Below are 19194 nucleotides of genomic sequence, written 5' to 3' on the forward strand. Positions count from 1 at the left end.
AAGTGTCTTAAATCATCAAAAATCTCAACAATTCCCGCAGGCCAATACAGTGATGTACTTTCGTAGGGATTGTCAGCTTTCACAGGACGAGAGACTCAGGTGGATTGTAGATGTACATAAAAATGGATACCACATCAGTGCCAAACTGGGAAAATATGGTGTTATGGTGATAGGAGATAGTGATAAGACCGTAACGGATTTAACAACAATAGGTCATAAAGGGATTATATTGAACAAACCTAACACTACCAAGACTGTTAAAATCATAATCAAGGGACTCTACTCTTATTTGTCGATTGATTGGATTAAAGAAAAATATACATGTTTGCAAGGCCTTGTATGGAATACCAAAAGTAGATATGGTAGAGAAGTGATAGGTTGGTGTAAAGGTGAAATACCTAATAGTATAGAATTAGACCACATTCATGAATCATTCACCATTGAGAAATATATTCCTACTATGGGATTCAGGGCCTTTGTAACACGGTTTTTTGGACTTTGCTCCTTATCAAAGCATCGGATGAAGTGGAAAGTTGACATATGTATATTTCACAACCACACACAAATTTTGTCAGCATTATCAATAACTTAAACCCGATAGTTTTGATTTTTATAGAATAAAAATGATCTAGCCGACGCCATGGCCAGTGATAACGAGCCAAGAGTCGATAACATTCATTACGTAAGCAATGTAAACACCTTTTGACAAAATTTTGCCCCGCCCATCCACCAGACACCCATTCACCTTGTTCCATCGGCTCTGAAACCCATAACAGTCAAGAATGGCTAACAGGATTTGGAATTGCCCCCGTGGTTGCAAAATTTGCATTTGTCTTACGACTTGCAACTTTATACAGTCAAGAGAAAGCCCGTGGCCATATTTACTATAGCCTGAATAGGTAATTATTTAGTTTCTAGTTTAAATCCAATGTTTATGGTCTGATTTGTATTTAGCGTAACATGATTATAATACTTGTAATGTCATTCAGGCTTTTGAACATTTCCATTAACTATTCACTATGCCACCAAGAGAGAGAGAGAAAGAGAGATTGTATGTAAAGTCTTTATATAACTATTTTTGTTAAAATAAGTCTTTATATAACTATTTTTGTTAAAATAAGAATTTTGTGCTAAACTCTCCATCAGACCAACGGATCATCCGATATAATTTTTTTTTCTTCTTCCTAGACCATACGACCGTCTTGGCTATGTTTTGGGCATGACTGCATTTTGTAAATAAATCATGAATAGTTTTAGGAGTTTTATTTGTACATCTAATGGGAATTTATAGAAGTAAAGTGAACATAATTCATTTATCCTTTAAAATAATTACAACATAGAGCAAAACAAATAGTAGTAAAGATGATAATGCAATGAAGGAATGATACCATACTTTATCTTTAGCTTCAACATCGGCAATAACATACCCAGTTGCCATAATTTGTCAGCTTAATGAAATAACCTATCATCTAATGTAATCTTAATTTCTGAGGAGGCCATGGCTTTTTGCACAGTGAAAAAATATGACAAAGACTTTATGAATGGCGGAACGATACATAAATGTGGGTGGGGTATCTGTGCTAGTGTAGTAATACTACTGTAGCAGTACAGGTAGTGCCGCAACAGTAGTATCCATGAGTTAAACGTTTAGGCCAACTGCTGGGATCCTTGAGGATCATTTAGCACTTTTTACAACTACTCGAGAATTGAGTTTTTATAGCCAGAATTTAAATTTTATAATCCAACAATGCCCATGATAGCCTTCAGTGTTATCCTGAATTATAACGAGGCCAAAGTGGGTGGAGCCTCATGAAGTCATCATTCTGACGATAATTATTGATGAAGGTTTAAAGCCAAAATACGGTACCCGGCTTTTTTTTCAGTAAATAGGTAGGTAGGTAGACAATAAATAAAAATTGCTTGACATTGGATATAGCAGTTATCAAATCAAGCTTGTCTACTACGTTTTTGAAAATTACCAACTATTCCCTACACCTTGTCAATCTGATTGTGACCTATAATGTAGACTGTAATTTCTTAGGAAACTTATTTTGGGAGTTAGACTAATAATCGAAGTGTTTTTGTATTTAACATATTTTGTTGGTTTGTTCATTATGACAATTATCAGTGGAGAGGTTTCAGAGTTCAAAAAGGTGTACTGCTTTGCTTTTATTTAAACTTTTTTGCCATTGTTGCCAGAGGTATAGCCTTCGTTACGTATAGCCAATCATCGATCGAGAAAATGAGAAGAAATGCCGTCATAGGTTACGTAACGAGTGCGTTCGAAACCTTTTCTCTAAGTAAGTTGGCCCGTCTTCAAATAACGTCCCTTTTACATTATAAATACCAAATTTATTCACTCTAAGTAATGCAGAATATAATCAAAATTTATGTGTAGATATAATGAGCATTCTGAATAAGCGTTATATTTATGAAATTCATAGATAAAAAATTATTGCGAAAAAACCGTGTTACAGAGGCCCTGAATCTCATAGTAGACCTAATTTGTGTGGTAAGTGCTCCAAATGGAACCACAGAAGTACAGGATGCAATAGGCCCCCCAAATGCCGTTACTGTGCTGGAAGTCACTTATCAACAGTATGTAAAGAAAAAATCGCAAATGGAGAACAGTTTGTACCAAAATGTCCCAATTGTTATGGTACACACAATGCAACTGCACTGAAATGTCCAAATCACCCTGGGAATGAAAGCTCTGCGACAGGTGATGGGACACTAAATAAGCCACCTCAAAGACATAACAGCAGAGCCACAGATCAAGAGTCTGAAAATACAGATGCCATACAAGAAAATTCACCAGAACAATCCCTATTAAGTAACTTGAACTTTCCAGCTCCTTCGTGGATAACTGAAAATCAGCCATCTGACAATAATTTAATTGTAACCATGCTGCAATCATTTGAAGAAAAGATCACTAAGAAAATAGTCAATAGAAGAGAAATTCATTGCCATAGAAAATAAGCAACTTGAGCTAGAAGAAAAAATTAGCCAGTTGATAATTCCAGATGAAGCCACCATCAGTAACAGACAAGTCCCTGCTGATGATATCATAGAAGCAGCTGTTGGAACAGTGATGAATGCTCATCCTTGGCCTCGGGATTTTTCTGTTAAAGATATTCGATCTGCACTTAAGAAGGTGTCAGCCGAGGATAAACACTCATATGGTGTAGCTTTGGCCAATTTGATAAAATGCATTATGGATTTTAAGCAGTCAACACATAATATTGACAGAACAAGTTCACAAGCAGAATCTATAGTATAATGGAACAGCACCCTCTTAAGATTCTCACATGGAATGTTAATGGCATCAGGAATAAACATATTGAAGTGCAGCATTTCTGCCTTGAAAATGATTTGGATATTATCTGCTTACAAGAAACCAAGCATACAGATGCCAATAAGTATAAAATACGAGGTTACCAAATGTATACTGTGGACAGTCTCGTGAGATAATCCCCTTATAGAGGAATGATTACCTATATCAAGAACAGCATACCTGTCTCTTATAGAATAGACGTCACCCTTGGAGAAGACACCAACTCCCAACTCTTTAACATACATGACGAGAAGGGAAACATCAAAAGGAAAATTATGAATGTTTATATAACAGATAATAAGCTTGATTTCTCAGGGCTATATGAAATAGTTGATGGCCATCCTTGCATACTTGTTGGCGATCTTAATGCAGTTCACTATAAACTTGGGGATAATTCATTGCAACCCTACAACAATAATGGCAAGAAATTTATGAATCATATTGAGAGTGAGAGTAATATTATAAACGTGATAAATGGACCTGAGCCAACACATCTCCAGGGAAATAAATTGGACTATGTATGTCTGGTGAATGACCCTGGACTTCCACACCACTGTGAAATTGTTGATACCTTAACCTCAGACCACTTTGGTGTATATGGGGAAATAATGCTTCCAGATACAACACGAAGGCATATTGTCCCAAGGAAAAGACTAAAAATTCCAAAAAAGCATGAAGGGTTTATTAAAAATAAAATGAATAATTGGTATGCTAGCTATACAGTATCTACTACAGATTACCTTAACAGAGATATGGTTGCAGAGCTTGAGAATTGTATTGAAAGTGTTACAAATCCAAAGAAAAAGATGAGAACGACTATCGGAACAATGAAGAGATGGTATAATAGTGATCCAGCTGTCAAGAGAATTGATAAACAGTATAAAAAAGTGAAGAAAAGGTGGGAAAATAACCCCACTGAGCAAAATCTCCTTATCTTTAAACGGATGGCTCAACAGGTTCAAGATGTAAAAGTGAAATCTAGAGAGAAGTACTGGATAGCATTTCTCCAATCAATGGATCACAATACTCCATTCAGACAGATATCTCGAAAGGTTAAGATTGTCCAAGGAGAAAGGATGAGAGAGGGTCTTCACCCTAACCCAACAGAGAAGTGCAATGAACTTATGGAAGAGTGGGCACAATCCTCAAGTTATGATTGTTTACCACTCAAGGTTAGAAGTGCACTTGCAAAGAATCTCAAACGAAGACTCAAGAAAATTCAAGAAGCCCTTAGAAAATCTCATCCATCCGATAAAAAACCTATCAGTCAAGAAGAATTCCGGAGATGCCTCAAGAATGGAAAATCCACTGCACCAGGAATGGATGGTGTCACCTATGATATCATCCGGTTTCTTGCAACAGTCCATGGTAACCCAGTCCTTAGACTATACAACATGATATGGAGTGGGGGCAGTCTGCCCAAAATGTGGAAGAGGGCCATCATGATTCCTGTCCCAAAACATGGTAGACCAGGTTCATTCAGACCCATTTCTCTTACATCATGCCTCTGTAAAATCTTTGAAAGAATTATATTAAACAGGATGATGCATACTATTAAACGTAGATTGTCATGTAAACTGTATGGCTTCATGCCAGGTAAAAGTACGCAGCATTGTATTCATAGAGTTTTGTCAGGAATAAAAAAAGAGGTTTACAGTATTTATTGATATCAAGGGAGCTTTTGATAAAGCTAATCCAATTGCCATTTTAGCTGAATTATCTACCATTACATCTGGTAACATTATTAGGATAATTGAGGATTATTTTAAAGAACGATACAGTAGAGTATATTTTGAAGGGATTTACTCCAAGTGGGAAAAGATGGAACTAGGTACACCTCAAGGGGGAGTCTTATCGCCCATGCTCTTTAATGTTTTAATGAATGTTATTGGCTCTTTGAAGACAAGAGGTATTATAACAACTATTTATGCAGATGACATAGTGATACAAGGACAGTCATACAAAGCTGTAAAATTAACACTCAAGAAAATAGAAAAAATTTGTAATTCACTAGGGTTAGTTATATCCCCAGAGAAAACCAAAATACTAAGTAAGAGAACTAAAGAAAAACAGATTATTAAACTGCAAGGTAAAATAATAGAAGAGGTAGCTACATATAAATATATGGGGGTTATTGTTGGACAGAGCAATCATAGGAATGATGAAGTAACCAAACTAAAACTAAAATGTCAACCAAGATTAGCCTTATTGAGAAAGGTTGCAAGGGGAAGTGTTGGGTCTTCTGTCCTCGTTCTCCGGACCCTTTATATTTCTATGATAAGATCAGTCATTGACTACTGTGCAAGTAATCTAATTACTCTTAGCAGACAAAGGAGGCAATCTCTCGAGGTTCTCCAAAATGAAGCAATGAGGATAATTTTTGGGTGCCCTAGAACGGCTAAAATTGAAACTATTAGGCATGAAATAGGATTACCAACTCTTGCTCAAAGAATCAAAGCAGTAGCTACAAATCAAATTGTAAAGTCTCTCAATACAGCTGATGATGGTATTTTTAAGCAGGCCGTAATGAATCCGACGGGGAAAGATAAATGTAATAAGTGGTTAAACAGTGCTAGAGAACTCTTGAGTACCATTAATGTGAGTGATTATTTGGATAACAATCAGTATGTTGTACCAGAATTACCGCCTTGGGATTTTCTAGAAATTAATGTGTCCTTTTCTGATCTCACATATAGGAAATCTGATGTGCCTATTGAGATGCTGAGGCAGGACTTCCTCAGGAGGTTCAGTGCCCTTCCACATAGTGTTGGTTCTTTGCAGGAGAATGGACGAGCTGGAGCAGGAGTTGCTCTCTATCAGGATGGTATACTACAGGAATCACGTTCTCTCGCAATCAGGGCGAGCAATCATTGTTCCACTACACAAACAGAACTCCTGGGAATCGCTGCCGCACCTACTATTGCCAAGAGTGAGTTGGGTGGTGTCACTATTGTCTCTGATAGTATGTCGGCTTTGCAGTCTATTGTGTCAGAGTCATCCGGAAGTAATAAGTTAGTAAATAGAATTCGAATACTTTTATGTAAATTTGAAAAGAAAAATCGAATTGTCCATTTTATTTGGACCCCATCTCATTGTAACTTGACGGGGAATGATCAAGCAGATTTATTAGCAAAGCAAGGCTGTTGTAAAGAAAATGTTGACTACAGTTTCCCACTGTCATATGAAAGTTTGAAAAATAAAATAGAAAAACAACAGCGTCATCGAGATATAGAATATCTGAGGAGAGTATACCTGGAAAGCGCCTCGTTCCGCAATTTTATGGATATCACTAAGGGGTCAGAGCCAAATTACATAAAGAGTGGTTTACATACTAGAAAACATCAAACAAGCTATAGCAGATTGCGTTTAGGATATAAGTATTTGTGGGAGGTGACAAATGATAGAAATTCCAACATAAGAAACTGTCGTTTGTGTGAGTTATCTGATGGGCACAGGTTACATCATTATATTGGAGAATGCAATGAAATTGAACGTTTTAGAAGAGAAATTAAAACTTTGTCATTCCATGTTGTTCTCGGCCATTTCTTGGATCCTAGGGTGTTTTTGGAAGTTAAGAAATATTACCCAAATTTTGCAAATGCTTCCTAGCTTGCCATATTATTATTATTATTATTATTATTATTATTATTATAGTTGTCATTATCATTATTATTGTTATTATTAATGTCATTATTGTTATTATTTGTCTAAGTAAAGGGAATGATATCTGTTAAGGCAAACTTTCCGATGCAAGCCTGCTAGGGGGTGCGCCATTTGTGTTCTGCTGTATACGTGTGCATGTACAGTATATACATTGTATGTATGTATAATATTGAACGCAATAAAATTATTAAATCAAATCTCTCTCTCTCTCTCTCTCTCTCTCTCTCTCTCTCTCTCTCTCTCAATTGCCTAAAGTATTGGTCCATCTTAACGTATTATTATTATTATTATTATTATTATTATTATTATTATTACTTGCTAAGCTACAACCCTAGTTGGAAAAAGCAGAATGCTATAAGCCCAGGGTCTCCCACAAGGAAAATAGCCCATTGAGGAAAGGAAAAAAAGGAAAAATGAAATATTTTAAAGCCAGTAACAACATTAAATTAAATAATTCCTATATAAACTATAAAAACTTCAATAAAACCTGACCAGACCTGATTTCGATAATGTCGAAGACATATTTTCTTCCTTTGTATTCATAGTTTGAAATTTGTGCATCAGTAATAGTTTCGTTATAATAGATTATAAAACGAAAAGTTAATATGGTAAAACCCAAGTGGTTTTGACTTTAGCGCAAATATCCGTATAAAATTATGGTATATTGGTTTGTTATGTTTCAAATTGGCATCGTTGCATTAGTCAGAGATCGGAGGTCCACACCAAGTTCCCTTACACCCTCTGTCATTACACCTTACCTCATTTAAGGCAGGGTTCGTCAAAAGGCTTAAACAAATACATATTTATACATTCACCATTATGCTAGTCTCGTGATTATAACGGCCAGGGTTTAATAGTAAAAATCACTGAATAAACTATAATTTCGCCAAACGTTATGATAACTAAATACACAAAAGTGAACACTATGATTTTAGCAGTAAGGGAAAATACATACCTAGTTGGTGCTAAGTAGAAAATATGTTAAATAAAAGCCCATATAATGACTTCGGGCAGTGTGTTAGCCAAACGCCGAATATGAATACCGAACACTGAGTTACCAGGAGCAAGTTACTAACATCTTGAAGTAATAATGGAAACGGAAGACTGATATATATGCAATTACTCCACACAACGCAGAAATGTTACTAGTTACAAAATTCAATATTCGAAAGATATAACCAAAGACTTATATAGCCTACTGAAGGAAGATCGGAAGGCTGAGCCTAATAGCACTCAAATGTGTGGGCTATGAAAAGATGCCAGATACTTCCATCCGAAACGAATGGCTCCATCTATTGAGCGAGCGGTTAAACATTCAGAGCCGTAATCCTTATGGGAATATACATTACCACGTCAGTGTATTTTATTCTTATATTTATGACGTTCTTGGATTTTATTTAACCAAATTGTAATTTTACAAATAGGTACATTTATAGATTAAGAATACATATCCTTATGTTTCTCAGTCTGTTTTTTTTTCAGAAACTTAATAGCTATGTCTCTTATAACTTAACTGATTTTCTTGCAATTTCAAGTATATATTGTATATTACAATCCTTTTTAGATATTCTATACAATATCACGTTCGAATAAAGTAAAACATACTGTATATCTGATATGTTTAACTTCGCCACAAGTTCATTTGTGTAGGCATACATTTAATCACAGTTTGTAGGCCACTGTAGGATGGAGATATTAAGTGTATACAAAACACAATTGTATTTTTTTATTGAAACGGAAATGCACGATGCACTCATGTATACTCTTTAGTAATATAAACTAATAAATGTATAAATATACAAACAAAAGGAACAAAATAATTCACTAAATTGAATCACACATAAAAATAATCAAAAGGTGGTTGGAAATAGAAATAAGGTAGTACACAAGCTAACCAAAAATGCAAGATAGATCACATACAAATGAACTTTAATAAGTCATACATAAAAGATAACAGTAAATAATATTGCACATATAAAAATTGTAAAAAAAAAAAAAAAAAAAAAAATACCAGCAAGCTAAAATTGCGTCATGAATTACTTGCAAATAAACTCTAATATAATTATAAATATGAGATAACATAATACTAAAAAAAGGATTTCTTCATGAATTGAATACATCGTGCTAACATAAGACGAAGAAGTATGCAAGTATAGAAAGTACACACATTCATTATTCATTATAGAATACAAGGAACACTCACACAAAATATGTTGAAGCAGTAAACTCCTGTAATGCTACTCGGGTGTGCAAACATGCTGAAATATTCATACACTTACAAGTTAAATCAAAGTTAAATATAATACATACCACTAAACATGTTCCTAACGTCAAATATGTCAGCTCCTGATAACATTATTTCAATAGCTTTATGACCAAACAAAAAAGTTTGAGAAAGGTGTATTGCGGATGCCTAGCCTTAATCTTATATCCAATATCAGTGGGGCTTTCTCATTAGTAGCACATATTTCATGTATTATACTGTTAGTACTCACCGTTCTTTGTCCTTAGGGAACCTGTGAAACACCTAATGAGGATCGGTTCTTTTCGTTTATTGCAAACAACACACTGTGTGACTTATTCACTGTTGGCGCCATGATTTCGTTTGTGAAATTGTATCAACTGTCAAATTCTGAATGTAAACAAACAGACGACAAACGATATATACCTACAACGCCATCTGAATGCTGAGAGGTCAAACTATTGTGTTCACTTCGGAGTTGCCAACTAGTGTATTATCATTCTATTTAAAGCCTTCCTATCTTCCTTCAGCATATAGATTATAGTCTTTGGGACTCGAAACCAACACGCCCTTCCACAGTCCACTTCGGTTCGACGTTTCCTTCTGTGATGAGGTTTTCTCGAGTGGTCATTTGTGCGTCTTATTCATTAAGCCTGATAACACTACAATGGAGCTATGTCATATTAATCTACGGCCCCGAAGAAGGTAAGCCAACTGGAAATGTGTAAACCGAGGTGCATGGGGCCTTTGCCCCGGTTGAAGTGATCTGCCGGTAGCCATGTTGATACCATGTGTGTTAGTCTTTTCGAAACATTCTTAAACAACAGCTTATTAAATAATTTTACCAGAGTCCCGATTTTAGGTGGAATGGTACCACATTTTCAACGACTCTACCGCTATAATAAGTTACCAAATTTTCCTCTTTTCTTCTCTAAATTTTGTGAGTTTTGTCCCGCTTTGTTCGAGTTTATCTCGCTTATCTAGTGCTGCAAAAACCAAACTGTCTCCATTTTAATGTAATAGCACTGTTACTTTGTTTAATTTTGCCATTATACTAATTGGTAATTTGTATTCTCACATGACTACGATTCGTAGTTAAGTGAATTAAAAGAATATTATAGACTGTAAAGTGTATAAAGAAACAAAAGATTTTGTTAAACAAAAGAATTTGTTTTTCTCTTGTACTAAGAAGCAATGAGAAACAATGTCGTCATATATTCTGCGTTTGTGTAAAGGCAGATATACACAGTCTAACAGTTTGTCGAACGCGGTTCGACAGACAAGTGTTTCAAGCGATTGGTTGTCAAACACGTTAGTCAAACGGTTCGAAGAAAGTCTGTTCACGCCCGACTTTTGTGGGCGGGGCTTCATTGTCCACAAACCTAATGCATATGTGACTGACTCAACCCTTTCGAACTGTTTGACAAAAGGGTTCGACAACCCGGTTTGACGAATAGTTCGACTGTGTTAAGCCCACCCAAAGTCTCATAATTGATAGAATTATGGCATAACTTGGATGGGAAGATTACTTTAATCGCTACCTCGTAGGTGACAATACTAGGCCTAATGGTACGATAATTGTAGGCCTACTGAGTTTATTATTATTATTATTATTATTATTATTATTATTATTATTATTATTATTAGCCAAGCTACAACCCTAGTTGGAAAAGCAAGATGCTACAAGCCCAAGAGCTCCAATAGGGAAAAATAGCCCAGTGAGGAAAGGAAATAAATAAATGATGAGAATAAATCATTCTAAAATCAGTAACAACGTCAAAACAGATATGTCCTAAAGAATAGCACAATAAAAATATAATCACTACTTGCTTCTATAGGTCCTCTTTACAATTTATATTCATATTTACAAAAACTATGTTTTAGAACACAAAGAGGAAAATGTGTTATAAATACTGTAAATGCTTTGTCCGTCAGATTTCGAGGGAAGAATAATGGTCCCATATATTTCTGGACTCGCGAATCTCATTTCACGAAATCCATCGTGGTATTATCATCTCTAGTTGCTATTTATCGCTGCTAATTATCCACCTAATGACATTCCATGGAAATGTTATATAAATTAGTCTAGTCAGTCTCCCTCATTACCATTTTCCCTCAATTTTTTTGCTCGGTATAATCATGTTTGCTCGCTGTACATCCCCAAGCAGTTAATATACCAGTTTTTGTTTTCTTTTATTTGATATCTAGCGTACGTAACTCGTCAAAAATGATGGCTGTATATTTAGGTAGATATGCACACGCACGTAGTCCCTTCTTACCTGGGTATGACAACTCTCTCTGTATTGTCTAAAGGAGGAACTTTAGACCTACTTTTGTTTTGTTGAAATTTAAGTGATATAATAAAACAGATTGATATTAGCCAAGCTACACCCCTGGTTTGAAAAGCATGATGCTATGAGCCCAAGGTCTCCAACGGGAAAACAAATTAGCTCAGTGAGGAAAGGAAATAAACAAACAATATGAGAAGTAATAAATAAAGAATATAAAATATCAGAGAGAGAGAGAGAGAGAGAGAGAGAGAGAGAGAGAGAGAGACATTTGCAGAAAGTTTGAACTTTGAAAAGTTCCACCGATTCAACTATCTGAATAGGAAGATCATTGCATAATCTGGTCACAGCTGGAATAAAACTTCTCGAATACTGTGTAGTATTTAGTCTTGTGAAGAGGAAAGTAAACTGAGGCCTTTTAAGAAACTGTTTTAGGCGCCTCTGTCTACCTGGTAGATTACTGCACCATCTGTGTAATACGGCCTCTGTCCCTTCAAGTACCCCGCATGAGAAATAATTTTTTTTTGTTTACTCTGGTTACGGTCCATTTAACCTTTGCCTACACGTTCACTGAATACTCTGGCATATTCTTTACATATTCATCTCTGACCTCATACACCTAATAACACTAAGATTACCAATAATTCTTCTTCTCTCAAGCGGTTAACTACTTGGTAATTGTTCAGTGGCCACTTTCCTCTTGGTAAGGGTAGCAGAGACTCTAGCTATGGTAAGCAGCTCCTCTCCAAAATCAAACCATTGTTCTCTAGTCTTGGGTAATGCCATAGCCTCTGTTCCATGGTCTTCCACTGTCTTTGATTAGAGTTCTCTTGCTTGAAGGTACATTCAGACCGCTATTCTATCTGTTCCCTTAATTCCTTTCCTCACTGGGCTAGTTTTCCTCGTTGGGGCTCCATGCTGCATCCTGCATTTCTAACTATGGTTGTAGCTTAGCTAGTAATAAGGATAATTGAGATGGACAAAGCACCTGGTCTGTCATCCATTAAATGTTATATATATATATATATATATATATGTGTGTGTGTGTGTGTGTGTGTGTGTGTATGTAATATAGTTTTCCCCTCCATCAGAAGAAGACCTATGCTCCTAAATAGAGAACCAGGTGAAGAATAATGGATTTAGGTTCCTGAATATTGGGTAGGGATAGAAAATAGGGAGAAGTTTGATGTTCAAAGTTTGTCTGGAACATCTGACGCAGCTGTAAAGTCTAGACTGAAGCTATGGCCTCTTTAAATGTGCTGGTCTCTGAAGTCTTCTTTAGTTTTCCTCCTCCCTATTTATCTTAAGTTCCAGGAAGAGGCTTAATTACTGTAGTATCTGAAGGCTTTGATTTATATTGCCCAGTAGGCCTATTGTAATGTGCTGTGGAGGACTAGAATTTTTTTAGAATTGGCTACTCAGCCTAAAGGTGGTCACTAATCTTAACTTAATAAAATTTTAGATAGAATATTTAAAATTCAATTAGTAAATTAATCTTTTGAATTTCCACATTAACTTTTTTTGTTTGCACTTTTTAATCGGGTTATCTGGATCCGTGCCTGACAGGGGGTATATTTTTAACGGGGGTACGGTTATCACAATGCTTCCTCTTATAATATTCTTTCAGAAACTAAGTTACGAAGGAAATTTAGAGGCCAGTGTAGGCCTATTCATCCGGCTAAGAATATTTTTCATTACATCCCAGTTTTCGTATATATAGTAATTATCAAAACAGCTACGAGTTATGGTAGACGGTTAATAATGAAAGATAATTCTTCAGAAGTAGGCTCTCTCTCTCTCTCTCTCTCTCTCTCTCTCTCTCTCTCTCTCTCATTGTAAGTTTATAATTAGATTTGATAACATAAGCAGTGAATCGGTGCAGAATATAGAAAATGATTGTTACATCATAATCGATTACGTAAGAGTAAAACACGCCTTTCTTTCAAGTTAGTAACGGATGAATAATGATATTTCTATTCATTAAATAACAACTATAGGCTCATAGACCTACACTTGGCTTCGTAAAAAACAGCACACCATTAATCTTCAGACCTATAAAGATATCTTAAGCAAAGCTATAATTTGTAGCGATTGGCTTTCAAAGTGCTGTTTTGGTACACGACCTCATTTATGGCGTGATCTCAGAAATTACCCTTTTGCTTTGGTATGCGATATCAATATTTTAATAGGTAAAGTACGAGATTAATAGACAAATTAATGGTTCTTGCTTAGCCGAGTGTTCGCTTTGCTCGCGAAAAAAAATAAAAACTTCTAACTTCGTATGTACTGGCAAGCGGTAATGTTGAGCTGCTCATTCTAACATCAATAATTTATTATTATTTCTTAGATGATTATTCCCAGTATATATATATATATATATATATATTTTATATGTGTATATATATATATACATATATATACAGTATACATATAAATATACTATATAATATATATACTGCATATATATATATATATATATATACACAGAATACATATATATATATATATATATATACAGAATACATATATATATATGTATATATATATATATATATAGATATATATATATATATATATATACTAGAAAATCTAATGGTTGTTGCTTCGCCCTGAAGTGAAGTGAGATCGCTACTCTAAAGTGAGATGGCACACCAAAGCAAAAGCACGATTTTGAGATCGCTTACCAAAACAACAGGAAGAGCAGGAAGATTTGTGTTCCCCCCCACCCCTTTCTCCCTTCCCCACACCATCCCCCCTTCCCCCTTCCCCAACCTCAACATGAAACCACCACTTAATAGCCTCCTATGGTTATTTGTTTGTGGGGAGAAGTGTGGAGGTGTGTAGCCATACTTCCCCGGAACAAGTTTTCCCATTTCTCTCTGGCGTATCCTTTCTTAGAAGGGCCACTCACGTACCGTTTACTTGAAATACAACTTTCCTCTTCTTTCACTTTTCCTGGCACCGATGCTTGTGCCGTGAATTTAAAAGAGGTACTGAGAGAGAGAGAGAGAGAGAGAGAGAGAGAGAGCAAGCAAGCAATCTTTCCTTTGATAGGTCTAGAGGTGTTTCTTTGTTATTATAGTTCTCTCTCTCTCTCTCTCTCTCTCTCTCTCTCTCTCTCTCTGTGTGATTTTCCTCGGTCAGTGTATTGTTTACGATTGGGCAAACAATATTCATTCATTAGTTACATTTGTGAGAGAGAGAGAGAGAGAGAGAGAGAGAGAGAGAGCTTGCCTACCACGTAAAATAGTAATTTTAGTACCACCTGTTACAACCTCCCCCTCCCCCCTCCCCCAGCAACTAAAGCTTTCAAAACACGCTTCAGGGAAAAAGAGCCCCATTAAGTTTCCTTATGTGTTCTCCAGTCGACGTTCAACTTTCCCTTAATTTTTCAGAGGAGCCGCTATTGGGCGCAGGGGAAAACTTCAAATGTCCCTTGACTTCTTTCTTTTTGTCTGGGGTAGACCGGGGAGGGGAGGGGAAGTGCGGGGAGAAAAGAGTTCGTATGTTGATTGGTTGGGACACTAACTATATCTGCTTTGGAAAATGATAAACGGTTATTTATTTGATTATTTATTTAGTCCTTTGCCTGGTTATTTAATTAGTCATGTGCCTAGTTATTTAATTAGTTCTTTGCCTAGTTATTTGATTAGTCCTGTGCCTAATTATTCAATTAGTTATTTTTCTATTTATTTATGATTTATTTTTATATGCCTGGTAATAACAACAACTTATTTTTCATTTACTCTGGGTAGTAGTATTTTATATATATATATATATATATATATATATATATATTATACAAATGATTATGGGACGGGCTACCGCCTGCAGTGTGCCTATCCTGACACAAAGTTAGACAGGGATTAAGGTTTCGTTTTAGACCTAAGCTATACTTCGTTCGTAGCTAAAAGTTCGTCTAATTAGCTCTTGAATTTCAGTGAGTGCGGCGTTGCCAGTTGACCGGATGGATATCGCAAAGGTTTGTATGGAACATTGCATTTCAAATGAAATAAAAATTGACACCAAGATTTTAAGCAACTATTTCCTGTAGTTTTACTTGAACTACTGTATTCTCGTATACTCGTTTCATATTTACATTTAAAAGAGTAGTTTTGATTTCGTCATGAGCCGTTAATCTAATTCAGTAGTTGGCCGTCAAAGTGGCAGAGCCGCATTCACGGTGTTACGAACAAATTACAAGCCTTTATCTAACCGTTCTGATCTCTTCCCACTTTGCTGTTCAACTTCTCCAGGAAACTGGCCAAATCCGAAATATGATTTGATGTCTCTGAGGCCATTGTCCTGCAGTGGACTACAAATTGTTGCATGTGTTGTTGTTATATATTATCATCATCAGCCGTTACTAGTCCACTGCAGAATAAAGGCCTCAGCCAACTTCCACTTGCGTCTGTTTATGGTCCTGTACCAGTCCACGCCCGCAAACTTTCTTAGTTCAACAAGCCAACGTCTTTTCATTCCTTTGATTCTATATATATATATATATATATATATAGATAGATAGATAGATAGATAGATAGATAAATAATGTAGAAAAGTGACTGATTGATACAGAACATACTTTGTAAAACTAGGCTTAAGTCTGGCAGTTTCACCCGACGTAAATAAAACGTATATTTAAGTTTATGCAAGAAAAAATTGTCAAACGACATCTACTCAATGTGAATGCAATAAAATTATTATTATTATTATTATTATTATTATTATTATTATTATTATTATTATTATTATTATAAGTCATAATCATAGAGACGTTTATTAGCTAACTTCCAATGTCAAATTTCCTGCTTCCCATTTTCCTGCTCCTCCCCTCCCCCTACTCTCCCCCTCCCTCCCTCTTTCCCTCCCACTCTCCCTCGTCTGTTTCCTCTTCTCCTCCCTCTCCCTCCTCTGTCCCTCATCATCTCTTACTTCTAATCTTCCCCCTCCTCAATTTTCCCCCCTCCCTCCTAACCATCCTCCTTTCCCTCCATCTTAACTCTTTCCATCCATCCTCCCCTCCATCCTAACTCTTTCCATCCATCCCCCCCCCCTTCCTAACTCGTTCCCTCCATCCTCCCCCTTTCTAACTCCTTCCCTCCATCCTCCCCCTTCCTCCCTCGTTCCCTTTATCATCCCTCCTCGTGTCCTCCTCCTCTTTCCCTCCCACTCTCCCCCTTTTCCTTCTCTTATTCTCCCCTTCTCTCCTCATCCCCTCCTCCACTTTTCCCCCCCTCTTTCCATTCCATCCTCCCCCTTCCTCCTTCTTTCCCTCCATCCTCCTCCCCTCCCTCTACCCCTCATCCTTCCACTCTTCCTCCTCTTTCCCTCCCACTCTTCCCCTCTTTCTCCTCCTCCTCCCCTCCTTCTCTTCTTCCTCCCCTCCTTCTCTTCCTCATCCTCCCTTCCTTCTCTTCCCCTCCTTCCTTCCCCCACTTTTCCTCTCATCCTCTCCCTCGTTTCCTCCCCCAGTACTCCTCTCCTCCTTTCTCTCCCTACCTCTTTCCCTCCCACATTCCCTCGTCCCTCCTCTTCTCCTCCTCCTTCTCCCTCCTCTCTCCCCCATCCTTCCCCCCTCCTCCACTCCTCCCACTACAGATCGCCTCCTCCTCCTCCTCCCCTTACTCCCCCTCCTCCTCCCCCTCCTCCTTTCCGTCAGCGTTTATTTCCCTTCGATATTATCTCCAGTTATGACGCACCAACTGGACGCCGTTGGAGAGAGATTGCCAACTGTAATGGCGAGAAAACTCTCTTGATAAATCCAGTTGGCAAGAATTCGTTACAAAGGATATTAATGGAGAGAGAGAGAGAGAGAGAGAGAGAGAGAGAGAGAGAGAGTTGTACGATATTACAATGTAAAGAAGGTTTAAGGATGGTCGTGTTGATATTAACTTGTATATGATGAAAATTATATGCGCTGTGGCTAACCGATTTTTAGGGCTTATCCCAACAATATACATATATATACTGTATATGTATATATGTGTGTATGTATGTGTATATGTATATATATATACTGTATGTGTATATGTATGTGTGTATATATATATATATATATGTGTGTGTGTGTGTGTGTGTATACAGTATGTATGTGTATATATACATATATATATATATATATATATGAGTATATCTATACATATGTATATATATGTATATACATATATATATATATTGTATATATATACACACACATGTATATATATATATATATATGTATGTATATACACACACACATATATATATATTATATATGTGTGTGTGTGTGTGTGTGTGTATATATACATATATATATATCTGTTTATATATACATACATATATATGGGTGTATATATATATATATATATATACATATATATATATATATATATATAGTATTCCCCCATGAGTGACGCTTTTAAGGTAACATATGTGAATATATTAAAGCAAATGAATGAATACTGCATGCATATATACAAGGGAAATGGATGTGATATTTGCATTTGCAAAAAGAAACTAAAACCTTGGAATTAAAATTTTAGTCACGTCTGAGTCAAAAGAATCTCTCTCTCTCTCTCTCTCTCTCTCTCTCTCTCTCTCTCTTTGTTCTGACTTGTATGCTACATTGTTATTCTATGTGTATTCTTCTCCATTCTCCTTCGTTCCTCCTATTCCATTATTCTTTAGACCCAAAATTCATTAACAAACCAAAATGTGAAATGACAATATAAAAATGCCTATAGATAGTTTTCAAATTTTGAGTCCAAGAAATTCTCTCTAAACTTCGACTGAAGCCACCCCCCCCCCCCACATGCCGTAAGCCCCTCCCTCCCTTCCGTAAGCCCCTCCTCCCTTCCGTAAGTCCCTCCCTCCCTTCCGTAAGTCCCTTTTGATTCAAAGAAATTCTCTAAAATTTGACAGAAGGCCCCACCCTCACATGCCGTAAGCCCCTCCCCCTTTCCCTAAACCCTCCCCCTTCCGTAAGCCCCTCCCCCTTTTCCGTAAGCCCCTCCCCCTTTCCCTAAACCCTCCCCCTTTCCCTAAACCCTCCCCCTTTCCCTAAACCCTCCCCCTTTTGCAAGCCCCTCCCTCTTTTCCGTAAGCCCCTCCCCCTTTCGAAAGCCCCTCCCCCTTTCATAAGCCTCTTTTGATTAAAAGAAATTATCTTTCAACTTTGACAGAAGTAAGCCCCTCCCATAAACCCCTCTCCCTTCCCTAAGCCTCACCCCTCCCCCTCCCCCAAAATAAAATGACCATGTGTATTAGGAAAACTTCCCTAGACCCTAATTTCCGGTTTAGGTTCATTAAGATTCCTACAGAATCGCTCCCCCCCCCAAAAAAAAAAAATCCCTAGCCGCCACTGATATAAAAATAACTTTCGTAGTCCTTAATGTCTTCATAAAATCTTAATTTCCCGAAAACCCCTGATTATGAAATCATATTTATTTGAAAATCAATTAAACAAAACAACTTTTGAAAATCCTCTTTATTTGAAATTCTTAATTTTCCAAAACCCCTATTTTGCAATCATATTTATATGATATTTTTAGTTTCCCAAAACGTCTTATTTTGAAATAATCTTGATTTGAAATTCCGAATTTTCCAAAAACCTCTATTTTGATATAATCTTAATTCCAAAATCTCCATCTTGAAATCACCTTTTTTTTTTAGATTTTCAATTTCCCAAA

The 19194-nt window shown here is 36.5% G+C and overlaps 1 protein-coding gene across 6 annotated transcripts in view; it reads left to right on the top strand.

Moving 5' to 3' along the window:
• Positions 1-9792: 9792 nt before the first annotated feature.
• Positions 9793-19194, top strand: part of LOC137648928 (uncharacterized) — a 72181-nt gene continuing 62779 nt past the window's right edge. For all 6 annotated transcript variants that reach the window (XR_011045757.1, XR_011045759.1, XR_011045758.1 and 3 more), the window contains exon 1: positions 9793-9944. Coding sequence is in view for 1 of the 6 variants with exons in the window: in XM_068382119.1 (XP_068238220.1) it covers positions 9907-9944 (38 nt within the window). In the remaining 5 variants the exon portion in view is untranslated. The remainder of the gene's footprint in view (positions 9945-19194) is intronic.

Source organism: Palaemon carinicauda, chromosome 10 (assembly GCF_036898095.1).
Source record: "Palaemon carinicauda isolate YSFRI2023 chromosome 10, ASM3689809v2, whole genome shotgun sequence".
Taxonomy (NCBI): domain Eukaryota; kingdom Metazoa; phylum Arthropoda; class Malacostraca; order Decapoda; family Palaemonidae; genus Palaemon; species Palaemon carinicauda.